Source organism: Chroicocephalus ridibundus, chromosome 2 (genome assembly GCF_963924245.1).
Source record: "Chroicocephalus ridibundus chromosome 2, bChrRid1.1, whole genome shotgun sequence".
In the NCBI taxonomy this organism is placed as follows: Eukaryota; Metazoa; Chordata; class Aves; order Charadriiformes; family Laridae; genus Chroicocephalus; species Chroicocephalus ridibundus.
Genome location: NC_086285.1, coordinates 104,396,439 through 104,419,345, shown reverse-complemented (window position 1 = coordinate 104,419,345; position 22,907 = coordinate 104,396,439). Strand labels below are relative to the sequence as shown.

Below are 22,907 nucleotides of genomic sequence, written 5' to 3'. Positions count from 1 at the left end.
TGCAGAAGGGCATAATGGAATTGAGTAACTGGCAAATACAGCAGTCAATGAAATTCAATGTAGATAAATGTGAAAGAACATGCATAGGAAAAAATCTTAAGTTCACGTATCGATTAACAGACTTTTAACTGACTATCCTTCAAGAATAAAATCAGAGTTATGACAGACGTTTCCACACAAATGTCAGCCTGATGTTCAGCAGTGGTTAAAAAGGTGAATTAAATGTCATACAGTTCACAAAAGAGCAGAAAGATGGAACAGCTTTCATGTAAGGGATGGCTAAGTAGACCTGGGAGAGATCAGAAGGGAATCTGTGTAACAGTGGCCTACATGACCAACTGTTTGTTGTCTGTTCCAGTACAGGGACTGGGGACATCAAATGAGGCAATAGGAATCGGGTTCAAAAGGGAAAAAAAAAAAAAAAAAAAAGAGTATTCTTCAGACAATCGCTATTTGTGTTCTGGAACACCTTGCCAGAGGATGTTGTGGACAATGAAAGTTGAAATGGGTCAGTGGGAGACTGAAGAAGTTTATGCAAGAGAGATCAGCTTTATTTCCTTATCCTTGTTTAAAGATTTTCTAATTCATCATTTTTTATGTTCTGCCTTTCTTTCTTTTGTCAGACCATGACACGCCTCTTAAGACATTCTCCTAAGTGCCATACAGTTTATTGCCAAACAGAAGGATGACAGAGTGGCATGCTAAAGAAATACTTCTCTCTGTAATTATCCTGATTTCTAATAGCTCCATCATATTGCCTGGAAAAAAATGTTGACAGCTGCTCTAGGCTAGCTGTGAGACCTTGGTTGCAAGGAATGCGTCCTTAACTCTACAAACGTTTACTCACAAGTCAGCAGAAGATACTATTAGCATAAATAAAAGATAAATGTGCAAGTACTTGCAAGAACATAATTGCAAAGTGGCCTCTAACAAACTTAACAACATACCTTACGCATAGTTGAGAGCTGTAGTCTATACCATATGTAAAATTATTGTAAATCAGTTGTTGTGGCTTAACCATGTTAATTTTCTTCCCTGGTTTTGCAGATTGTACTGTATTTAGATAGAATCAATGACAATAAAGTGGATACATGATTTAGTTTTGGTACAACGTTTTTATAAAATACAACAAATTATGGGAGGGAGGGAGGGAGGAAGCAGTCAGAGAGACTTTGCATCTAGTTTCGAACCACAGAGAGATTCTGAATATGGAACGAGCAGACTTTCTGTGCAAGGTGTTAATAGGCACGATGAGCACTGGACAACGCTCGTGTGCTTTATTTCCTACCGCTTCAGTCCAGGTGCCTCCAGCCTAGGGGCAGACCGCAGGACACCAGCCCGTGTACCCCCAGAGCCACCGACCAGGCCCAGGAGAGCAGAGCTGCTGTACTCTCAGGTCTTCCCTCACCTTTCTCAAGACGAAAAGCTCTCCCCAGACGGCCAGCATGAGGCACTCCCTCTAACCAACTTCCCGCGGGCCTCGGCCCCTCTCAGGCCGCCTCAGGCCTCCCGCCTCTCCCCACCCCACCCCTCCCGGGGCGTGGCTCCCCCGGCGCGACGGGACACCGCGGTTCGCGATTGGCTGGGAGAGCTGCCGCCGGATCACGTGACTGTGTTCCGCCCCGCCCCCCCCCGCCGTCCGTATAGCCGCGCGGCGGGCGCGAGGTTGGGTAGGTGCGCGCGCTGAGGGGTCCGGGCGGGAGCGGCGGCTGTGGTGAGTGGAGCCGAGGGGGCTGGCGGCGGCGTGCGCTGGGCTTGGGGAGGGAGGGGAGCCGCGCCGCAGGCTTTCGTGGTCGCGCTTGGGTCTTGGCGGGCTCCTGCTCAGCTTCCCCATTGGCCGCGCCGGCGAGCGGAGGAGGACGTTGCGGACTCGGCTGGCGGGAGCGGGTGGGTGCTCCCCTCTCTCCCCCCCCCCCCCGCCATCTTGGGTGTGCGTCTGTGGCACCCCCGCCCCGTCCTTGTGGAAAGGCTTGGCGGGGTTGTGGTCTATGGTGGCGTTTGCGGTGGGCTAGTGTGGCCGCCACACGAGGTGTCGCCTCCAGGCTTTGCGTTTCTAACCCCGATGCGCGCTTGCAGCTTGTGTCTCGGGGCGGGTGAGGGGGGCAGGCGAATCCCATCAGGGGCTCTGGAAGAGCCCCCTGACCATGCGATCCATGACTGAATTTTTAATGCTGTCATAAGAGTTGACAAACCGGAATTACAATCTTCCATAACTCGTGTCTCTGAATTTGAGTTGCAGCCAGGTATTGCTACGTTTTAACTCTTTTCCCCTCCTTTTTTTGCAGGGATCCTATGAATTCCAAAATGAAGCAGAAACCGAACGTGGAAAAATCATCAGGATCCCTGCAGGTATAGGCTTTAAAGTCTTGAAGCTAGAATATGGGAGCAGATAAGGGATAAAAAATAGAAGAGGACATTTATCGAGAGTATCTTAAACACCGAATTTGCTTCGTTCAGAGGGTTGCACTCAGTTCTCTGGGAAATGATCCCTCTGTCTGACACAAGTTTTATATCCACTGAAGGAATACAAAGGGATCTGTTGCAATGTGCTTCCACCTGGCTTATGTCCTGTTGGCTTGAGTAACCTCCTGGCAGGCAGTGTGTCTTGGGAACACTCTGTCCTGCTTGGGCATATGTGTTTATAGCTACTTTTTTCTTATTGCTGAGCAAGACTTCTCTAGTTTGACACTGAGTTTGCTGTCTTTCCATGTGATTATTTTTTTTTTTAGGGGCTAGCCTTAGTTTTGTTACTGAATCGGTCTGGCTGCTATGAAATTGTAAAGTAGGTTCTGTAGCCTGCTTTTAATAGGGATGAACTTTAGAGTTAAATATGTCTTGACTTGAACATGTTTCAACTGAAGTATTCATGCAGGCAGGTCTGTTTCTAAAGTCATGCTCGTGAGCCATAGTTGCCTTGGAACTGGTGGAGATGCTTAAAGGATTTGGGTTTTTTGATAAGAAGTTACTAAAACTTATACCTATTCCAGTGTTGCTACAAGATGGTTTTTGTTAAACCTTTTAACGTAGGCCTTACTTGAAATTGTACAGATACCATATAAAATGGAGGCTAGCAGCCCTCTGTCATGAGGGATAGATTGATTTTAATGAACACTTCTGGTATTAATGAAAATTGCCAGTTGATAGGTCTCAGACACATGGTAGTCTTGTCCTGTAGTGACTCTAGGGTATAAATTCCTCAGTGTGGCTTTTTACACTTTCAATGGGTTAACTCAAGTTATTAGTCAATAATTTCTTGGCAGAGCATATTTAACTCTAACCTTGAATAGCAGCAAGCAGTGTCTGACACGGTGTGATTCTTGTTCCCACAGCAGTTAGTGTTTGTCCTTTAGTTCAACAGTAGGATAATTGGTGGCAGAAACTACCGTGGGAAAGGCGAACTCTTGTCATACGAAGTACAGTGTGAATCGATAACTTTCTCACGCTGGTGTGGCATTGTATTCTGGCTATTCTTGCTTGGTTGTCTGCCATTGTTTGCTATCCCGTGGTGGCAATGTAACCAACCAGATCAGAAGGCTTTGATGAAGGAAATGGGTATTTATGTATGGCAGGAAAGGTGAAAAACATACTGTTTATACAAAACAATGGCCTGTCTGGATCGAAGTAAGGCAGCTTTAGATCCGTTTTAGTGGATAATTGAAGCAACGCATGTAGTTAAGTCAACACCGCTTGAGGGTGTGTTCACAGGTAACAAAAACAGGTACTGCCTAAGGTGATGTGTATGACTCTACCAAGTAAACTTGCAATTGCAGTCACTTTTGTCTCTCCCCTGGAGTCTAATACTGCTGTTGCCAAATACAGCTTTGGGAGCTTGAGCTGAAGTTTGCATGTGTCACTGCACTGTAACTGGCCTTGAAATCTAGTCAGAATATTTCTGCTATAAGATCTGTTCAAGTTACTTTACGAAGGGCATGGGTTTTCTAAGAGGCAGGGACTGAGCATAGCTTCATGTGATAAAGGTCTATCTCTGCTACAAATAACTAGATCCCCTTCTTTGTACAAGCCTTAACGTAGCCTGAAGTATCATCTTTTTGTCCTGACAAGATGAACCATGGGTTACCTTAATGGAAGCATGACAAATCTCTAAGTTTCAGTTTATGTAGAGAAGAGTGACAACTGTCTGAAGCCCTATATGTCTTTTTAGAAGTACCTCACAGACACCACATGCAGTGCTGCCCCAAGACGGACTCTTAAAATGATTCAGCCTTCAGCAACAGGTTGCCTGGTTGGCAGACTTAATGAGGTATGACTTAGAACATAACCTGTAGATGTGTAATTATTTCTATTCATAGTGAAGCACTTCTGAGCTTTTAACACAAAACTAATATATTTGAAGAAACATATAATCTGCTAACTGTGTGACACAATTTCAGCTTACTATTATTCAGCTTATTTTGGTAATAAACAATATTGAAAACAAGCAGTTTGTGTTAAACCTGTGGGTATCAAGGATGATGCCTGTAGACTAGAACTATAATGTGAAGAACCTGGGGCTTATAAAGACTTATTTGCAGTCACTGGTGAGCAGACTTACAAGTTTGTATTTTTCAAAAAAAAGCTAAAATGTTGCTCTGAAGCTAAACCTGCCTGTGTTTTATGTAGAAGAAATCTTCAGTCAAAAGGAAACTCTGGAATAACAAGTTAACCTCAAAGGCTTGTAAAGCTGAGGTGTCTGTGGACAAAGAGCAAGAAAATGAGAGTACAAATGATGTCATTCAAGCTGTAGACCTCATGATAAAAGGTATATGGTAATTCCTGAAATATTTTCTTGAGCTTAAAATGCTATGCTCCCATTGGAATATAACTTGAAACATGGTTCCTTGGTCAGTTAGGTAGGGGCTTTGTGGTTTTAAGTAATGCCTAGCAGGAATTAATGATACTTATCCTCTACAGTATAGTAAATAGAGTATAGATATCTAATGTTTAAGAAAGAGTTTATGGTAACCAGTAGCTGAGAAACACTGTGTGCTGCAGTGTTAAGAAGTCCTGTAGTTTGTTCCTTTGGCTTGGCTACAAGCTTTCAAGTGACTACTACTAAGTTGAAGTGAAAGCCTGTTTTGGCATAATGTGCTGCATATGCAGTTTCTCAGAACCATTAAGCCTAATATGGACAGTGACTTGACAATAAGACTTCTGTCTTCCACAAAGTACATGTTAAGACTGATGTTTGCAAATGTGACCATCTTGTAAAGCCTGCTGCCGTGCTTGAGGCAGCTTCTTGAAGACTCTGCCTGTATAGCCTTTAATACAGTGTAGGATCTGATCTGTTTTCTGTAAGCTTATGTCTCTAGTTGTAAATTTACATTAGTCTCTGGGAAAACCCTGTATGGAGTGAGTTCTTATTACCACAGTTCATAAAACACTTGTATATGAGCTAGATATCTTAAGGTGATCTCAAGAATTCAGTCGTAGCACAGACTTACTGTAGTTTCTTATTTCAGGGAGCCCTTCATCTCAATATTGGAAAGAACTGGCTGAAGAAAGGAGGAAGGCTTTGTATGAAGTGCTTCAAGAAAATGAAAAGGTAGCTAGTGAAAGATAACCAATGTCTTTATCACTTCTTGTTGTCTCTGTTCTAACATTTCGTTATTTGAACTCAGCTGCACAAAGAAATTGAACAGAAAGATGGTGAAATTGCCCGCCTAAAAGAAGAAAATGAAGAGCTAATGTCCCTTGCTGAACATGTGCATTATATGACCAGCGTGATTGAGGTACTTGAGTTTTCAGTTAGTGTTGTAGAATGAAAATTGAGAAACAAGTGAAGATTTTTTTTTTTTAATGAATCATGACTTTTGTTCTGTGTGTTCACATAACTCTTCATTTTAAGTTACTGTCTAACCTGTTTCCCATGGGATTGCTGTAGTCCAGAGGCATAAAGCCCCTTCTAGGGGATGAGTTTTTTTCCAGCTTAATCCACAAGAGTAACGAGAAAGTACTTAAGAGGTGTGTTTTCTGAAGGGAAGATTCTGTCTCAACAGAACAAGCTTTGCATGTTAGAGGTGGTGACAAGGGAAGGAAGGGTTCATTTTCACTTTCCTTTCCTGAGACTACTTAAATTCAAATGCTTAATAGCTTGTGTGAGGCTGCCGGCTAAACGAAACGTTTGTACTGGCTGTGTTCTTTGAGGAACTAAACTTGAAACAGCAGGGACACAAAGGGCAGCAGTGAGAGGGAGAAGGGAGCACCTATGCTCTTTAAAGTCAAGGTTTCACTGAGGAATTGCCAGTTTTGTGGCCCAACAAGGGCTAATGCACAAAGTCTGTAGGATTCATAAACTTGTAAATTTCAAAACAGCTTCCTCTGAGAATTCCTTGGGGGCAGGTAGTTGTGTCACTGATTCCATAAATCTTCTACCAGGAGTAGATTGTCTGTAACAGCCTCTGAAGGTGTTATAAATATATAGCCATGGAACCTTGATATTAAAATTATCAGCTACGTTGTTTTTGTGGGGATTGAGCTCTCAACTGGGGTAGAAAGCTGGGTGCCTGGCAAATATTTTGATTCTCTGATTAGACTGGGGAGGTGCAAACTAAATGGAAGATTATTACAAGCAACTTGACTAATCAAGAAGTAAACTTGATGAAGCTAATTTTCAGTTAGTGCAATTATTTAGATTAGTCTTTCAAGACTCCACTAATTTGCTACACTAGATTTTTTTTTTTTGGTATTCAGGGCGTTCTGCTTGTTAGTGATAAACCTACAGGCAGAACTTAAATGACTTAAGGACTTAAAGAACTAATGTTGGAAACCTCTCTGCAGTTTGTCAACAGTCAAGTTCACTTATTAGTTGTGAGTAAGTTGCTCACTTGTGGGGCTTTAATGGGCCTTAAATGATATATCAAACAACAGAAGCCTCAAAAGCAGCCTCTTACAGTCCTGTTTTTCTTCCTTAGATCAGGTTAGGTGAGGAACTTCTATTTTAATCATCAAGTTCTAGAAACTAGGTTTTCTAGTTCACCTGGGCTTGATGTAGCTTCATTATCTCTGATTAAAAATTATGAACTTAATTTGTTGTATAATAATTTTTTCTAAAGTTAAACCCATATAGTACTATAGTAATATTTAACTTGGGAAGCTGTTTCCCCTATTTTAGGTTGCCTAAGATAAAACCTGTCCTACTGAAGAACTTAAGGCAGACTTGACAATCAATAAAGCAAATGTGGTCTGTGAGTTAGAGGTAGCAATTTGAGTTGAGCTTAAGTGTCTTAAGACTTTTGTGACTGAGGAATGTTTTAATTATATTAGTGATCTCCAAATGAAGAGAACTAGTTTATTAATTCAATATGCACAGTTTTATTTCACTGGCTATTAAGTAGAAAAAATATTAAGGTCACTGCACTGTTTTTTCTAGAGGCTAACTGGGCAAGTACCTGACAGTCCTGAGACCCTGAAGAGTCTGGCTCTAGAGGAATTCAAACAAGAAAATGAAGACCTTAAGTGTGGAGGTGACGCAGAGACCACTTCTGAAGAAGGGCCATCACAAGTATCATGTGGCTTAAGGGAGAGTATATCAGATCTTGCTTCAAAGGAAGCATGTAATTTGCAACTGGAATGACAACCTTTAAATAGGCTTGTGTATGTGGCTTTTAATTGGAGACTTCCTCTTGAAAGGATATATTAAAACTTCTCAGGTATAGAAACTCTTGTGGAATCATTAGAGATGTTGGTTTTTAACTGGAATTATGTAGCAGTGGGAGTATCTGGATACTGCATAGAGAACTTACTACAGGCTGCACTTAGTTGCTTGTATAAAATGCAAATACTGTGTATTTCAAACTGTTGTGTAAATATCTTATCAGTTGGTCTGATGTGATATGTGAAAATTGATAAATAAATCTTTGCCTTTCCAAAACAGCCTCTTATTCAAGTGGGGAATGGCTAGTTCTAGGTTTATAGGTCAGTTGTGACTACTGTAGATGGAGGCTTTCAAGCTTTTAGGGAGTACCCGGGCAGTCTTTAACTCCTTAGATTTGCAGAATTCTGGAGAACAGAGTGATTTTGGTGGATAGGGAAAGCAAAACAAAACTTATGTGCTTCAGAAAGTCAAGAATGGGTAATAAGAGTCAAGATCTAAGGTTTAGTTAGATTTGTGCTTTTCAGGGGTTTCTAAATAACTGCCTCTGTCTTTTAAGGGAGCCTTTTCCAAGATGTATAAATAAGAGACAAAATAAGTATGAAGTATTAGACAGTCTCTTTTAGAAGTTCATTTATTGGCTTATAAAGAAAAGGTGGTGTGTTTTTGCTTCTAATAGCAGCTGTACTGAAAATGAGATGGAGAACAAGGCAGCCTACACTTCAGAGCTACTCTGGAAGGAAACTCACTGTCTGCTTTCAAAGTACTGATCTGGTATTTACTGAGAGATGAGGCACCTTTTTACCAGATAGTAACATTCTGAAGGGCCTACAGGAATAAAAAGCACTCTTTAAAACTTACCTGCTTATCTGGCATCCATATGGGGGGGGAAAAATATCTGCAGTTGAATACAGGTTTTCAAGTCCTGAGTGAACTTGGCAGTTGTTTTGTAAGTGACAAGGACTTCCAGGGATAGGCATTAAAAGATGGTGGCCATTGCAATGTCTTGTGAAGAGCTTAAAGTTGAGTGGCTTTCAGGAGGCAGAGATAATCACAGGAACTCTGGTTTATGGATCTATTGATCCTTGCTGAAATAGGTGCTTCAGGGTATGTGTGAACACACCTGTGGAGCTATCAGATTGGCACCTTTTAGCTTCCTTCTGTATCTTAGTCTCTCCTTGTGGGTTTCTGTAGGTTAAAAGATGTTTCACAACTGATTTCAGTTGTGACATTTGGGGAATGTCAGAACCATTGTAATAGTCTTTCTGGCTTCCATTTTGCCTTGAATCCGGTAACCACAAGGTGAGGTACTGTATTTTCCTGGGAACTTCGTAAACAACAGATTACACCTTTCAATTTGTGCTGCAGAGGGTGCTTAGACATGATCCTTTCCATCACAGTGCAGAAGTGGTGACTAAGGGGTGTGCTTTAACTGGCACTGGCATTGTGTTTAATTAAAAAACAAAAAACCCCAAACAACCTGGGTGCTGGATAACTGCTTTGTAGAGTAACCTTGGATTTCTGTTCAAAAGAAACAGATAACACTGTCAAGTGACTTAAACCTTTCCTATCTCAGATACTGAGTAATTGTCATGTCAGAGTAGCTCATAAATGAGGAAACACATAAAACTTGTTATAACAGTCTTTATGCAGTGTGATTAAGTTATTCATAGTTAACAGTCATTCCTCAGAGGGGGCTTTATTTTTAAACATCAGAAATATTTTGCATTTGCAGAGACTGGAGAAGGGAAGAAAGCAGGGTTGCATAACTAGCTGGCCAGGCAGACCGGTCCAGTCCAACTGAGACAGCGTGTGCAGCTTCTCTTCTACCCTTTCACCTGTGAACTGCTGTAATACAGGTGCTGTTGTTAGAACAAAGAACTGCCAGAAAGTAACAAATCCAGAATTTGGATGCATTTTCTACATCTGGTTCTTAACTTATTTTCAGCAAGATGGTTAAGAAGAGTGCTTTATTAGGCTTAAATCTTGTGCTTTTTCTTAATTGATTTTATTAAAATAACAAGGACAAGACAGTTGCTTGAGTAGGTAGATCCTTATTTCTGTTGAAATGGATTGTGTACAAAAATAAACCATGTAAGCTCTTCATGTGTGCTGATGAATGTATTGCAGTATTTGGCCCACCTGTAATAGAGCAACTTTTTACATCAAAAAGACATGGGCCACTCAGTAATACATAGACAGACTTGCACCACAAGTCTTCAAACCAAGCTACTGTGGTTTTACTGACTTTATTCATTAGCAGAGAGAATAGTTTGCTACATGCTGCAGGAGAAGACCAGGTATGAGAGCTGAATTGTGGCATAGAGCATGTATATAGATTTTCATTCTGTATCTCTGTGACAGATGTATTGGTCCTTGATCAAGTAATCTCCCTATGCCTTTTATAGCAGAGATATTAATGTATGAAAGTGTTGTCAGAAGCTTTATGATGCTGCATTAATTGCTATTTGAAAATGTTCTAGAAGGGTCAGGTTTCATTTACTGTCCTGAAAATTCCAGGGTACTTTTTTTAAAATATGCATGCAGTAGAACTAACTTACATAGTAAGTATAGGAACTTTGTGTGCATGTGTGAAAGGCTTGTCAAATGTGTAGAAATTATACAGATGTTTGTGTGATGAGTTCTGTTAACAAGCATCTCACCTTTTATTTTTAAGTATATAGGGGAACTCATTTATCACTGAAACATAGCTATGTAACAGCTGAAAATTAACATCGCTAAAGACAAAGAAACTTTATATCCAGCTAAATTACAGAGAACGTTCTGTCTAGCAGAATAAAATTGCCAGTTCTGGAACCTGAGTGCAGAATGTGATTCTAAGAAGCCATAAACCCTTTTGTGCACCAACTTGACCAGCGTGCTGACTCCTCATTGCAGAGGCTATGGCCGCAATCTCATCTTTCACTGAAGTATCCTAAGGCTGCTCAGAAGTGGGATGCATCTACTGCAACCTTGCACTTCTCCCCTAAAATGTGCATGTCCTAACAGGACAGAATTTCAGACATGTAAGATCAAAGTGTGGGGAGACAGGTCACTTGCAGGTGTCAGATGTTCAAGAAGAAACAGCTGGGCAGGGAGTAGCAGAGACAAGCAGACTGTGGGGCAGGTGGATGGTTTGTGTGAGGAAGAACTTTTAATTTGTTTAGCAAAGATAACAATTTTAGTGTCAACACCCATTGTATTTAAGACAATGCATAGAGAAGTGAATTAGACCATGATAACTAGTTGGGTGGGCAACTGAAACTCACTTGGTGTTTGGCATTGTATTGCCTATGTGAGGGCCTGCAGCATTGTCATGTGTTGCAGCTTATGTGGCAGCCTCTGCATAAGTAATGAAGTTGGTCATCAGGTTTTGCAAGGAAGCACGATGCTTCCATTTACATTTCCTTAAGGGCTGTGTGAGGCTGTTTTCCTTTCAGAATTGGATGTGAGATTTTGAGCAGAAGGTCTGCAAATCTGCCAAGGCCGTGTGTTCCAGTGCTCTGTTGTTCTCAAGACTGAATTGCATTGTTATCATCAACATTTTCTTCAGCAGAAGATGTTTACTACGTATTGTTAATTTCTCCTTCCATTCTTGTAATAACACAAAAGTAGTTTAGCAAATGATAATGGTGTTCTGAGGAACTTTAATTGGCTGCTGCTTTGTCAATCTGCCAACAACCATCTGTAATGAAATGTGTTCGGCTGTGTTCAAGGTCAAACCCTTGGCTCTGACAATACCTCTGTTGTACCCTCAGGGGCACCGCAGCCCTTTGAAGGTGGGGGTGCAGTGGATCATGACATTCATGACATTCAACAAGGCCAAGTGCAGGGTCCTGCACCTGGGTTGGGGCAACCCTTAGTATCAACACAGGCTGGGGGATGAAGGGATTGAGAGCAGCCCTGCCGAGAGGGACTTGGGGGTGCTGGTGGAGGAAAAGCTGGACATGAGCTGACAATGTGTGCTCACAGCCCAGAAGAACAACTGTATCCTGGACTGCATCAAAAGAAGTGTGGCCAGCAGGTTGAAGGAGCTGGTTTTGCCCCTCTACTCTGCTCTGGTGGGACCCCTGGAGTACTGCATCCAGCTCTGGAGTTCTTCAGCCTGGAGAAGAGAGACCTAATGGTGGCCTTTCAGTACTTAAAGGGGGCCTACAGGAAAGATGGGGACAAACTTTTTATCAGGGCCTGCCTGTTGCAATAGGACAAGGGGTAATGGTTTTAAATTAAAAGGTAAAATTTTAGACTAGATAGAAGGAGGACATTTTTTACAATGAGGGTGGTGAATCACTGGCACAGGCTGCCCAGAGAGGTGGTAGATGCCTCATTCCTGGAAACATTCAAGGTCAGGTTGGATGGGGGTCCTGCTGTAGTTGAATGTGTCCCTGTTCATTGCAGGGGGTTTGGACTAGATGACCTCTGAAGGTCCCTTCCAACCCAAACTGTTCTATGATTCTGTACCTCTCCTGAAGGTATACTGGGTACAAGAGGAGTCTACCAACAGCAGTGTGAAACTCTGGGCAGCTTAACTTAAGCTGCTGCTGTAGCTAGAGTTGTATAGAGGCGCTACGGCTTTCTGTCTACCTGGCAGAATGCAGAGAGGCAGTAACAGCATGGCAAGGGTACTGAAAACCACCATAGTTCGTGAAAAGCATGAGGTAAGAACAAGCTACAGAGTTATTTTGGGACGTACTTTTCTGGGGTGGCCCAAACCTTTAAATTTGTTTGAGCCAACCTGCTGCAGCTCTAAGAAAGAGGTTTTATAATTGCTATCTGATGGTTCCTTCCTTAACAAGACGGTAAGCGTCCGTCTTGTTACATTCACCTCTACGCCTGTTTTTTCCTACTCCACAAAGGAGAGCCCTTGCATTAACCTGGTAGGAAGGGGCATTGTTGTCTCTGCGAGCATAAAACTGTGTAAGTTATGAGACAAATTTATGGTTTGTTCCTTTTTATTTGCCTTCTGGCTTTGGAAGCCTTAAGGTTTGTTCACTTTTTCAAGGGTTTGTTACCCTGAGGGTAGAAACTTAGGGGATTTTGTTTGGTTTTGGTCTTAATTTGAGAGTGCGAATTTTTTTTCATATGTTGCCATGAATCAAGTTAGGACGTGATTCTTTGTTTTATTTACTTTTCTAAAGCAGTATTAATGCTCAAAGTGAAATGTCGCCTTTATACATCTAGATCCCAGGTTCAAGCTTGTCAGTCTCGGATCCTACAACAGAAACTAAATTTGGTCTAACCGTTCTTACTAAAATTCCTGCAAATTTCCTCATTGACTTTATTGAGAGCAGTATTTGCTCCTATTTGGTTTGTACGAGCTGTGTTATGTGGGGTTTTTTAATGGTTATAATTAGCAGATTATGTAGTAGTGGTGTAGGTGTAGCAGATCAGCTTTAGGTTAATAAACCTCTCGAAGGGTGGATTTAACCTACAATGAGATGAAGGCAGAGATAGGTAGGTAGAAGCTCCATGCGCCGTGGTGCCTGTGGATGTGAGCAGCCCCGTGCTCTCTGCTGGGTGGGCAGTTCTGCGTTCCCCAGCTCCGCGCCGTAACCCTCCATGCTTGTAAGAATTAAAGGAGTGTCTTCGGTCTGAGACGAGTCTGTTTTCGCTGAAGGGAAGGAGTAACCAGCAAAAGTTTGGTAACAGTCCTGGAGCCTCTTCAGCACATCTGCTGCTAGTCCTTGTGGAGCCTTTCTGGGAAAGCGTCTTGCATGATACACAAAGCCGGTTTGGTATGAACTTCAACTAGGAGTAGCTAGAAATGTAGGGTACTAGAGCTTGCTTGAAAGTAAACTCATGTCACTCGTTCCGAAGCGACAGTTCAGAATGTAGCACCTACAACCCCATGACTTCGTAGCTTTCGCTTCAACAAAATCGTGTTCCGTGCTGTGACGCACAAGCTACAACCGAGCTTTTGACATACGGTGCGTATTACGGGCAGGAGCTTTTGACATATATGGGAATATAAGACTATTCTCATCTCCTTTTTAAATAGTGTATGCCTCTTGCTGATGCTCTGGGACAGGAGCAAGAGCCTGCACACACACACTGAAGCAGCCAGAGAAGGAACACTGAGAGGGCGCAGTCCTCCCTTTGCTTCCAAAATAGCATTTTAGTTCAAAACTGGCTTTTTTTTTTTTTTTTAAATGTGCTTTGGTTCACCTCACAGGGGTACAACGAAGAGCCGTCGTTTTCACTATAGCTTCATTCCTTCTCTACTTTTCCTACTTCTGTGGTTTGTCTTTATTTCCATTACTAAAATAGTTGGCCGTTTACTACCCCCCACCTCGGCCAGCAGAAAGATGAAAACGCCGGAGCTGCGCATATTAAACCCCGCGCTGGCATTGCACCGTTTCTCCTGCTGCACAAGAAGTTGCAGTTCTCTGTCCGCCCTCAGGCACCAGTCCTTGCTACCTGTATTCGTCACTTGCTCTAATTTAGGTATTTTTGTAAGATCTTAAAGTAATGTTGTCCTAAGTCTTAACAAAGTTGATATGGCAGGAAGCACAAACTATTTCTATGCTGTAAGAAATTTAGGAGGCGACTTTATATAATTCAGCTAAACTTTTTGAGATTGTCGCTACGTCTTGTCCTGGTGACCGGGCTTGAAAAGACAAATATTCCCGACAGGCCTTTTCCCTTACTATGATTAAACAACTCCCAATGGTTTGCCCCAAATCCATCTGCAAGTAGGTGGCCCTTACTGAGCCACTTACTGTACTGGGAGCTGACTCGCCTGACGTTTGAAGGTTGGGTGAGCCTCACGGTGGAGAGGCTGCTGATAGAAAGAGGGACTCTACATATGGGCTGATGTGCTTAGTAATTAAAAAATAATCTTTATTATAACTTAAATGTGATAGGAAATATATGGTGAGTACAAATGCCACGGAACTAAAAGCAAAAAAAACAAAAAAAACAAAAAAACCCAAAAAAAACCCCAACTAAAAAAAAACCCCCAAAACAACAAACGAGCAGAAACCAGTACAAAAGGACACCTTGGAATAATTCAGCTGATGGGACAGGCATGGTATAAAAACCATAATGTGGTTATTTCACCTTCTGCAAAAAGAGTCTATATCCCTCAGTAAACAAGTAAGCATTTTGAACTGTACAAAATGTACTTTTTTTAATTAAAGGAAGAATATAGATATTTATAAATATACACATATGTACATTGTAACATTCACAGTAAAAAAAAAAAAAAAAAAACCCAAACAAAAAAAAAACCAAAACAAAACAAAACAAAAAACCAAACCAAAACAAAACCCCTGCCTGCCAAAGTGTTTGGCGCAGGAGGCTTCCTTTTGACGTGAATTGTTTGCAATCTTTTCTATGTAGTCTATGCAAATTTGGATACTTTAATTGACACCTAAATAGCATTTCATGCATAATGAACAACAGCACAGGAACGCTCCTCTGTTAATTTCTATTCACCTCCTCTGTTAACTTAAGGCTCGTGATCAACAGCTGGAAGCAAGCACTTGCTGTCTTTCATCCTTGCAGTGAGGGGGGACACGCACAGGCATTCACTTCACCCTCTGCTTATTACTGCCTCCGAGCTCCACTTCGGTTTGTTCTAGTTCTTTATGTTGAAATCGCTCTGTAGCAGCTATGATCCACTAATTAGAGCGTATGAAATCCAATCCTGCCTGCAACTCACAGGACCAAATGGCTCTGGGGACTCGTGCAATTAGCTGTATTCACTCCTCCTTCTTGGAATAAATAAACGCACTTTACCTTTTCATTTAGTTTTCAGAAACCTACGTGATTGTTTGATCCCCCTGACAAATCTCTGGATTAATGATGGCTCGTTGCTGGAGGGCGAGAGAAAGGAAATAAAAGACCAGCGGAGGCATTTAGAATGAGTCACCAAAGTGACACCTCCCAGGGTTTACATCATGCTGTTTCTGGAGGCAAAACTGGAAGAAACTTGCTCTGTATTTCGTTTCCGAGAGTGGCGCTTTTGCAGAGTGGCGTTCCCTGCCGCTGGAGTGTTGCTGGGGACACTGCAGGACAGCAGAGGCTTAGCTCTGGGTCGAAGAGACAGCTTCTTTGCAGCCCTGCTCAGGTGGCCTCCTACTTGTCCTTGGTTAGACACACTATCACACGTTGCAAGCTTCCACCACAACTTCAAGGAAGGAAATGTAATACTCGGTAAAATATATGAAGATGCCAAACTCTAAAAACTCACAGAAGTTTGTCTGAGGCTGAATAACTGCAATTACGTTAATGGTTACACATCAAAGTATTGTTCCTCAGCATCCAACTGTTCCATCATGAGCTGCAAAGAGGAGCCAATAGGAACTCTTTAGCTGGATTTCAGATTTTGCTTTTCCTTAAAAAGTCTGTAAATTTGCTACATTTTGGGACATCCTCATAGAATTCTTCAAAGTCTTCCTTCTGCTCCCCGCACCGATGGGCAGCTCCATCCTACTTTAATGACTGTTAAATGTAGGCGGGTCCTTTTCCACCTAAAAAGCTGTGGCAGCTTCAGTTCCACGGCGGCTTCCAACTTTAACAAACTCCCGGGGAAATTTGTCCAGCTGTTCGTATGCCAGTCTCCCATCTTCACCTGAATGCAGAATGTTAAAGCATAATAATGCATTATATCATTGTCCTACAGCATTTAAAATACTGGATTCTCTGGAGTTAGAAAGTACTGCTTTGGCAGTATCTTCTTTCCCTTCTTAAAATTTCTGAGGTTGTTGAGGGCAAATTCAGAAATTACTTGGAAAAATTAAGCGTGCTCTGAATGTTCACCCTTTTTTTTTTGTTTTTATTTTTCTCTTGTAATTTGCTGGTTTTATCTAGAGCAAAACAGAAGCAGATGTGGCCTGAACGATTAGATGAGCACTTGTCTTACTAAATGACCTATGGTGCTCCTCAAGGTCTCAGCTGCAGCTGTGATACACTCGAGGCAGATGATGTTTATCCACTTACTTTGGACAATATAAAGTTTACCCGCTTCTCATTTCCTGGCACTTTTAAGAAGTGAGTCTAGCCGCATCTTTGCTTATATGCCGCTGAAAAAGAGGAAGCAGTATGTTTGCTAAATTTAACTATTTGTGTCTCAAGCCCTTTTCTCTTAGGTACTGTCATCTATATGTACCTGAAGATAGCATTGCACCTTGTGTGTTGAATTGGCCATTAGGAACCAAAATGGTCTCTGTATGTCATCTAGAAGAATGGCAGTACAATCTCCCAGCGTTTTCAAAAGTGTCCCCGGGCTAGTTGTTTTATAACCTGGGCAATAACACGTCCAAGAGCAGACTGAATTCCTGCTGAACTGGCGAATGCAAGGGAATAAATTTGACGAGTTTGCATAACTAAAATCGCACCTAGACCCATGGAGCAGAAATTCAGGCCTAGCCTTAAGGCCAGAAAAATACAATTTCCCTGTGCCACTGAAGTTCTGGTGCCCCGAAACTGTGCAGCCAGGCTTGCAGTCACACAGTGCTAGGCAGCGAGACTGCAGGTTAATGAACAGGGTACCTCTCCTCTCAAGGACAAATGAGGGTCAATGCCAGGTGCCTGAGGTACGGCGGGAAGGAGGACTTGCAGGCTAGGGTCTGTCCAAATAAGCATATAAGGATAATTTAGTTTCAGCGAACACTTGGCAGTGCTAATGGCACTTGAGCGTGTGATAATGGCACTACAGGGAGATAGGAGGCAACCCCCCAGCAGAGGGTGTATGAGGCACAGCAGGCAGCGTGCCTGTCCTGCCTCCTCGAGGCTGCTTGGTTTTCAAATTCATTATTCATGATTTGTTTGTTGACTTCTCCCTTGGTTTTTTTTCCTTTTCTGCTTCCCCCTCCAGGCTGTCATACAGTTCAGTTTCTCTTTGGTCCATTTTCGTAATTTTCAAAATGAATATATGCATGAATATGAGTATAGATATTCATATATATGAATATATATTTTCTAATGTGTTTGAGTCTCTAGATGTAAAGTTTTGTTTCAGTCAAGAGTCTCACATTTGTATAGCTCAGGTATCTTATGCTGCTCTGCTAAAAAAAGAAAATGAAATAACTGCTCTAAAACAGGCAACTCACCAAGTGAGAGCAGGGTTTCGGACGCCACTTTTCTGATCTCTTCGTTGTCAGACTGACAGAGCGTGACCAGCATTTTAATACTCTCAGCAGCCTGGGAAGTGCAAAAAGAGCCACGTGAGCACCGCACAGTACACTCTGGTTTCATTTCACAGCCTTGCGTGGAAACAGTGACCATCCTCTGCGTTGCCCTTCCTATTCCAAGGGGAGGGCTTTGGTGGGGACACGAGGAGTGGGGTTTCCCTGAGGGGGAGCATCTAGGAGAAGGCGTATTTTCTGCTGTCAGTGTGGACCCTTTCTGATTTTCCTACCCTATGAATGAATATGCGTGACTCTGGCTGACCAGCTACGTCGGCCACTGCTGACTGTAGGCTGGGTGATGGGCCATGGGACAAGGCCATCAAAGCGCCAAGGTAAGCGTACGGCAAGGAGAAGAATAGGAGACGGGCGTCAAGAGAATGCGTTTCACACTTGAGCACATCAAACCTGGCAGGTCGGAGAAGGCTTTTCTCGCCAGCCAATCTGTGTCTACCTACAGGGGCGCGTTGGCTGGCCCGCTCCACCGCAGGCTGCTCACCAACACCTGCACTCACCAACTTGCCCACGTTTTTGCCTTGCCTGTCCTGTTTTGGGAAGAAAGCAAGGAATAATCCTGTTCTGCCCTGCTACAAAAACGTCAGGCCTTTGGGGAGAGCAGCTGTCATAGTGTCTCTGCCAGGCTATTTAATAGGACAAGGGAGGTGAGTGAAAGGAAGGGCAGGCACTGCCCCGGTGCACGACACATGGAAGAGGCGCTGAGCCAACAGAGTCAGTATTTGTACGAGTCCCGTCAGCCCGAGGGGCACAGGTCTGGTCTACGATGCTCTGAATGAGGGCTCAGCTACCCTGAAATCTCACCACCCCATCTTCAACGTGGTCACTTGTGCTGGACTCAGGGCAAGTCTGCGCTGGGTGCGTTCTGGTGGCTACAGCACAAATGGTTATGAGTGATGGGCTCACAGCAACACAGAGCTTGCCCTGCTTTGCAAAACCTGGCAGAGATTCACAGTGGAACTTTGTGCGGCTGACGTGATTTCACGTGGATGAGACTGCCATCGAGTCAGCTCACCCACAGCCACCTATCCATTCTAGCATTCCCACCTCTGAAATAGTATCTTCCAGAAAGGCTTCAGCTTTTTCTTTGAAGATCCCAAATGATGATGCTTCCCCTCAGTAGTTTTTTTTTCCCCCAGCAATTGCCATTCTCACTATTCAAGATGTATCGGAGCCACACTGCTCAAGTTAGATGTGTCTATCTCCAGTTCCCACTGCTGGTTCCTTGTCTGCCTTTTCCTGGGAGATCAAAAAGCCCACTGTGCCCTGCATGCAGCAGAGGTGTAATGCCCCACACCATTGCCTCTCAGTGGTGCCTCCTAGCATCAAATTTAAGGGCATACATTTTTTTTTTTTGTATTTAATATGTATTGGATGGTATCAGTTCTGTCTGGGACGAAGTTACATTTTAGAGCTGTCTTCTCCAGGGAACAGTTCTGAGGGAGAAATAGTCAGTCTGTGGTGGGTCTGTCTCACGGAACACGTTTTTTGCCTCAGTGTCCCGTACCAATTGGGCTTGGGCTGCTGCTGTTTCCCATGGCTCTGTACAGCCAAAACAAAAGTGCATTTTCCCTTCCTGTCATGGGGGGAATGTAGAAATAGTACCGTATGCACGCTGAAGCTGTACTGCCCAGATGTACCAGTTATTTGTCACAAAACCAGCTGTGACCTGCCTCTCCCTTTCTCTTCTACGGCAGCAACCCACATGCATTAGAGCTAATTTTATCCTGGGAAAGGATGTTCTTTTTCCCCTCTCAGTCAGTACTCTATGGAGGAATATTTTTTTTCCCTGCGATGTAGAAGCAAGTCTCCTAAAGTCAATAGGAGAGGGAGGAAAGGACGGTATGCAAAAGATAAACTTTGTCATCATCACAGAGCCTGGCTGTTTTTGCGATGAAGCTTCTAAACCATTCCCAAACAGCACGGTATCTGTAAAAGGATGCAGTGCAGCAATGCAAAACAAAACCACTACCGCTGCTGCTATTGCAAATTCTATTTTGTTGTTTGTACCTATCAGATGTCCTTTCCTTAAAGTAATGCCAAGTACCACAGCAAATTCCTTGTCTCTTACCTTGAGGTATCTTAGAGCCAAGCAAGCTGCTTTCTGCAGCTGGAGGTTGGGCTGGGTTAGTGCTTCACAGTAATAAATCAAGGCCTGAAAACAGATGAAGAAGAGTAGCGATGAAAATCCCTGTGCCTGTGTGGAGCAGAAGGGTGGAGCGTGGAGGCATTGCTACCTTACTAAAGGGAGAGGGATTGCATCCCGCCTCCCGGACAGTGAGCCCGTGGGATGGAGAAGCACAGGTAACATGCTGGGATAATTCCCTACAGCAGATCCAGGCCAGGCCACTAGTTAGAGCTTCGTAGTCGCAGGCCAGGTTTTGGGGAGGAAAAATCCACCTTAAGGTGAGAAGCATAATCTGGAACCCTTGAGGGCCTTTCTGTGTAAATCGCCAAAGAGCTTTAAACAGGCCTTGGAGTCTAAATAGCTCAAGAGCTGACCCTTGAGATGGTCCCTCTGATGTAGGGATGGTAATGAACAGGCTGGGATGGACCCCAGGGGGACTGCAAATAGCTATCACAAGGTTAGCATGAGCTGCTAGACCAGTTTACTGCTTGGCCCTAGAAATTAGTAGCTGCCGCTGAGCAAACAAAACCAGCAGTGAGCGCGAATCTCAGTGGCAGTCGGCTGCACAATGAACTCATCTGCAGCACAAAGCTGCAAAACGCCTCCATACAAGGCACCCTGGGGTCCTTCCTGCAGGCAGTGAACTCACGCCTGTTCCAGGAGGCGGTTATATTTTCCCTGAGTTGCTGCCTCCTTGAAGCTGGCGATGGAGAAGGATGGTATGAGACACCAAGAAGCTGACAAAATGGAAGATGAAGTGGGAGGACAAGCAAAGAGGGGAATGGATTGACGGAGAAGAGCAGCAAAGAGTGAGCTCCTTTTTCTTGTCCCTCTGCCTGCCTTCCATCACTCTTCCTTTCCAACTGCCTTTTCTTTCTCTCCCTCCTGGCAGGGAACAAGCAGGATAGTAGGGAAAAGTCTGCCATGAAAGGGTAGAAGCCAACCCCTAATTTTTTCTTATTCCTCTTCTCCCTTCTCTTTAATTTATGTTTCATCTGGCCCTGCTCGCTGCCTTCAATGTCTGTGATGATAGACTCAAGTCTTAGCTCCCTCAGCTGAGCTGTGTTTGCCCCAGGCAGTCCGTCCTCTCCAGAAATGGCGGGAGGTCCCATAGACGCCAGCCTCCTTTGGGAAAGAAAATAAAAATCTCAGACCTACGTCTTCGCCTGTTGGTGACGCTGGGGACTGTTGCCTTCGAGCCTTGGACTGAAGCCAAGTCTGAGAGAGGCCAGCAGAAATGCTGAAGTGCGGAGGAATGGCTGGAGGGCACAGCACTCAGTAAGTATTTGCCGCATTTTGGTTAGTACCTGTTCAGTGTAATGACAGGTAGAAGCAGACTGGCATAACGACAGAAGCAGACTTGCATATTTGCAGGAAGAATTAGACAGGAAATCCCTCTGGCTTAGTTTAAATCAAGCTTGGAGCAATTATTTTATATGCATAGACATTTCAGACACACAGGCAGAAAAAAATGTCACGATGATACAGGTCTCTTATGCGACAGGTGATTTTCTGCCACTTACCTTCTCCCTGAAGTGCCTGTTTTCTGCGGTAGCTGTCAGAAGTGATGCCACAGTCTCGCTGACTTCATTTTTATTTTCATTGAGAAGTAAAGCCAACGCTCTCAAAACTTCTTGCTGTGGTGGGAGGTTACTGGAGTTTATTTTGGCCACATTTTGCTGCAGTTTTCCATCTTTCACTGACTGCAGCACCTGAACCACAGAGGCTGAAAGTGTAAGAGGAAGGTCCTTGTTACTTATCTCGTCTTCTCGATATTTCAGATTGCTCCTTTCCCTGCTAGCAATCCTTAATTTTTACTATGCCCACAAAGGACATGAAAAATCCCCATCTGAGTGATTGCTACGGATCCGTATTGCGGTGTGTCTGTCTGGGCTTTAAGTTGGGCCAGTTTCTCAGATGTTCTTCCAAAGGAGGAGATGAATAGATGGACTAGGTGGGACACCGCGGCACTTCCACCTACCCAGAGTTAAGGGCCTACCTGTCAAATCTTCACTTTCTGCTGGAAGATGTAAATCCTCCCTATAACAAGTGAAACCCAATATTGTCAGTGTGTTGCCTTCCAGGGCTTCTTTGTGAGAACTTGTCCTAGCTCAGCCTAGGCAAAAGGCTGAAATGCCTTTTTCCTTCCAGGTTTTTGAGCAAAAGCTCCCCAGTATGCCCAAATAAAAATGGAAACTAGGTAAGGTTCCTCAAACTCCCTCTTAAATAGAGAAGAAAACTTGGTGTGCCAGGGATTGCTGTCTAGCACCCTCTGTGGAGCATCTGCTTCTCTCTCTAGCTCTCGGTGGCAGAGCCTGACAAGCACTGAGGTGCTGTGATCCCTTGGCTCAGGAGCAGAGCTCAGCACTTACAGAAGATCTCTCTGTAAAGTGTGATAAAAGACTGGAATGTCATCCAAGCTGTCAGCACGGAAAACTCCCCAGACCTTGGGCCCAGCCCACCACCATCAGCCACCTCCTAAAAACTCACTCTTTCAACATATTTTTTTCCCATTTGAAAATGGAAATAGAAACGACTGGAGGGTCTATATGCATCAGCTCCTTTCCCTTGATATGTACAACTGTTCGGGTGCATTCAGACTTCATATTCAAGGCACTTCTTTGTCTCCTTTCCCTCCTTCTTTTGTAAAATCAGCCTCAGAGCTGAATTGTTTTGTGCTGAGGTCAGAAGGACACCCGAGGTACTACTCCCCCGTTAGCTGCCAGAATTTATATACCCTACCTTCTTTTGCGAGCTGCAGCAAATAGCTTCCAAGGTCATTAACACTGTGGCTGGTAAAATAGTTGTAATACTGAAAGACGGTAATGATCTCGGAGGACATGCTGGAGTAGAGGACAGGCTCCGTCCGGTCCAGGATCTGAGACACCAGGATTCTGAAGACTGCAGGGAGCCACGGACAAAGGGACGCGTTAGTGAGAGCAAAAGCTGCTGGCAGAATGCCGCAGACTGCTTCAAAGCCAGAGAGAACTCTATTTGCAAAGGCAGGTACTTCCCAACGTTTCTAACCTCAACTGGTTAGGTT

The 22,907-nt window shown here is 43.5% G+C and overlaps 2 protein-coding genes across 5 annotated transcripts in view; one reads left to right on the top strand and one right to left on the bottom strand.

Moving 5' to 3' along the window:
* Positions 1–1,590: 1,590 nt before the first annotated feature.
* GMNN (geminin DNA replication inhibitor) lies at positions 1,591–10,378 on the top strand. 3 transcript variants are annotated; one of them, XM_063326393.1, is made up of 7 exons: positions 1,591–1,714; positions 2,286–2,349; positions 4,163–4,261; positions 4,621–4,759; positions 5,460–5,542; positions 5,619–5,729; positions 7,370–10,362. In XM_063326393.1, exons 2-7 carry the CDS (start codon positions 2,293–2,295, stop codon positions 7,571–7,573), a joined length of 693 nt encoding a protein of 230 aa, XP_063182463.1. In that variant the 5' UTR covers positions 1,591–1,714; positions 2,286–2,292; the 3' UTR covers positions 7,574–10,362. The 3 variants fall into 3 exon arrangements, with proteins under 3 accessions (XP_063182463.1, XP_063182465.1, XP_063182464.1); XM_063326394.1 differs by lacking the exon at positions 1,591–1,714 and adding an exon at positions 1,948–2,029 and having other exon boundaries at positions 7,370–10,372; XM_063326395.1 differs by lacking the exon at positions 4,163–4,261 and having other exon boundaries at positions 7,370–10,378.
* A 4,224-nt stretch (positions 10,379–14,602) lies between these two features.
* The window catches only part of RIPOR2 (RHO family interacting cell polarization regulator 2), a 72,126-nt gene continuing 63,821 nt past the window's right edge, over positions 14,603–22,907 (bottom strand). For both annotated transcript variants that reach the window (XM_063326389.1, XM_063326390.1), the window contains 5 exons: positions 22,607–22,765; positions 21,388–21,590; positions 19,808–19,891; positions 17,647–17,737; positions 14,603–16,166 (listed from right to left, as the gene is read on the bottom strand). In XM_063326389.1, the coding sequence (XP_063182459.1) occupies positions 16,066–16,166; positions 17,647–17,737; positions 19,808–19,891; positions 21,388–21,590; positions 22,607–22,765 (638 nt within the window). In that variant the 3' untranslated portion in view covers positions 14,603–16,065. The remainder of the gene's footprint in view (positions 16,167–17,646; positions 17,738–19,807; positions 19,892–21,387; positions 21,591–22,606; positions 22,766–22,907) is intronic.

What these genes read in the sequence shown, in the direction of transcription:
- GMNN (XM_063326394.1), top strand. Translation starts at nt 2,293, where the DNA reads ATGAATTCCAAAATGAAGCAGAAACCGAACGTGGAAAAATCATCAGGA. An exon ending in TGGTTGGCAGACTTAATGAG is followed by an intron (nt 4,262 to 4,620) that starts GTATGACTTAGA and finishes TGTTTTATGTAG; the next exon opens with AAGAAATCTTCAGTCAAAAG. An exon ending in TGCTTCAAGAAAATGAAAAG is followed by an intron (nt 5,543 to 5,618) that starts GTAGCTAGTGAA and finishes ATTTGAACTCAG; the next exon opens with CTGCACAAAGAAATTGAACA.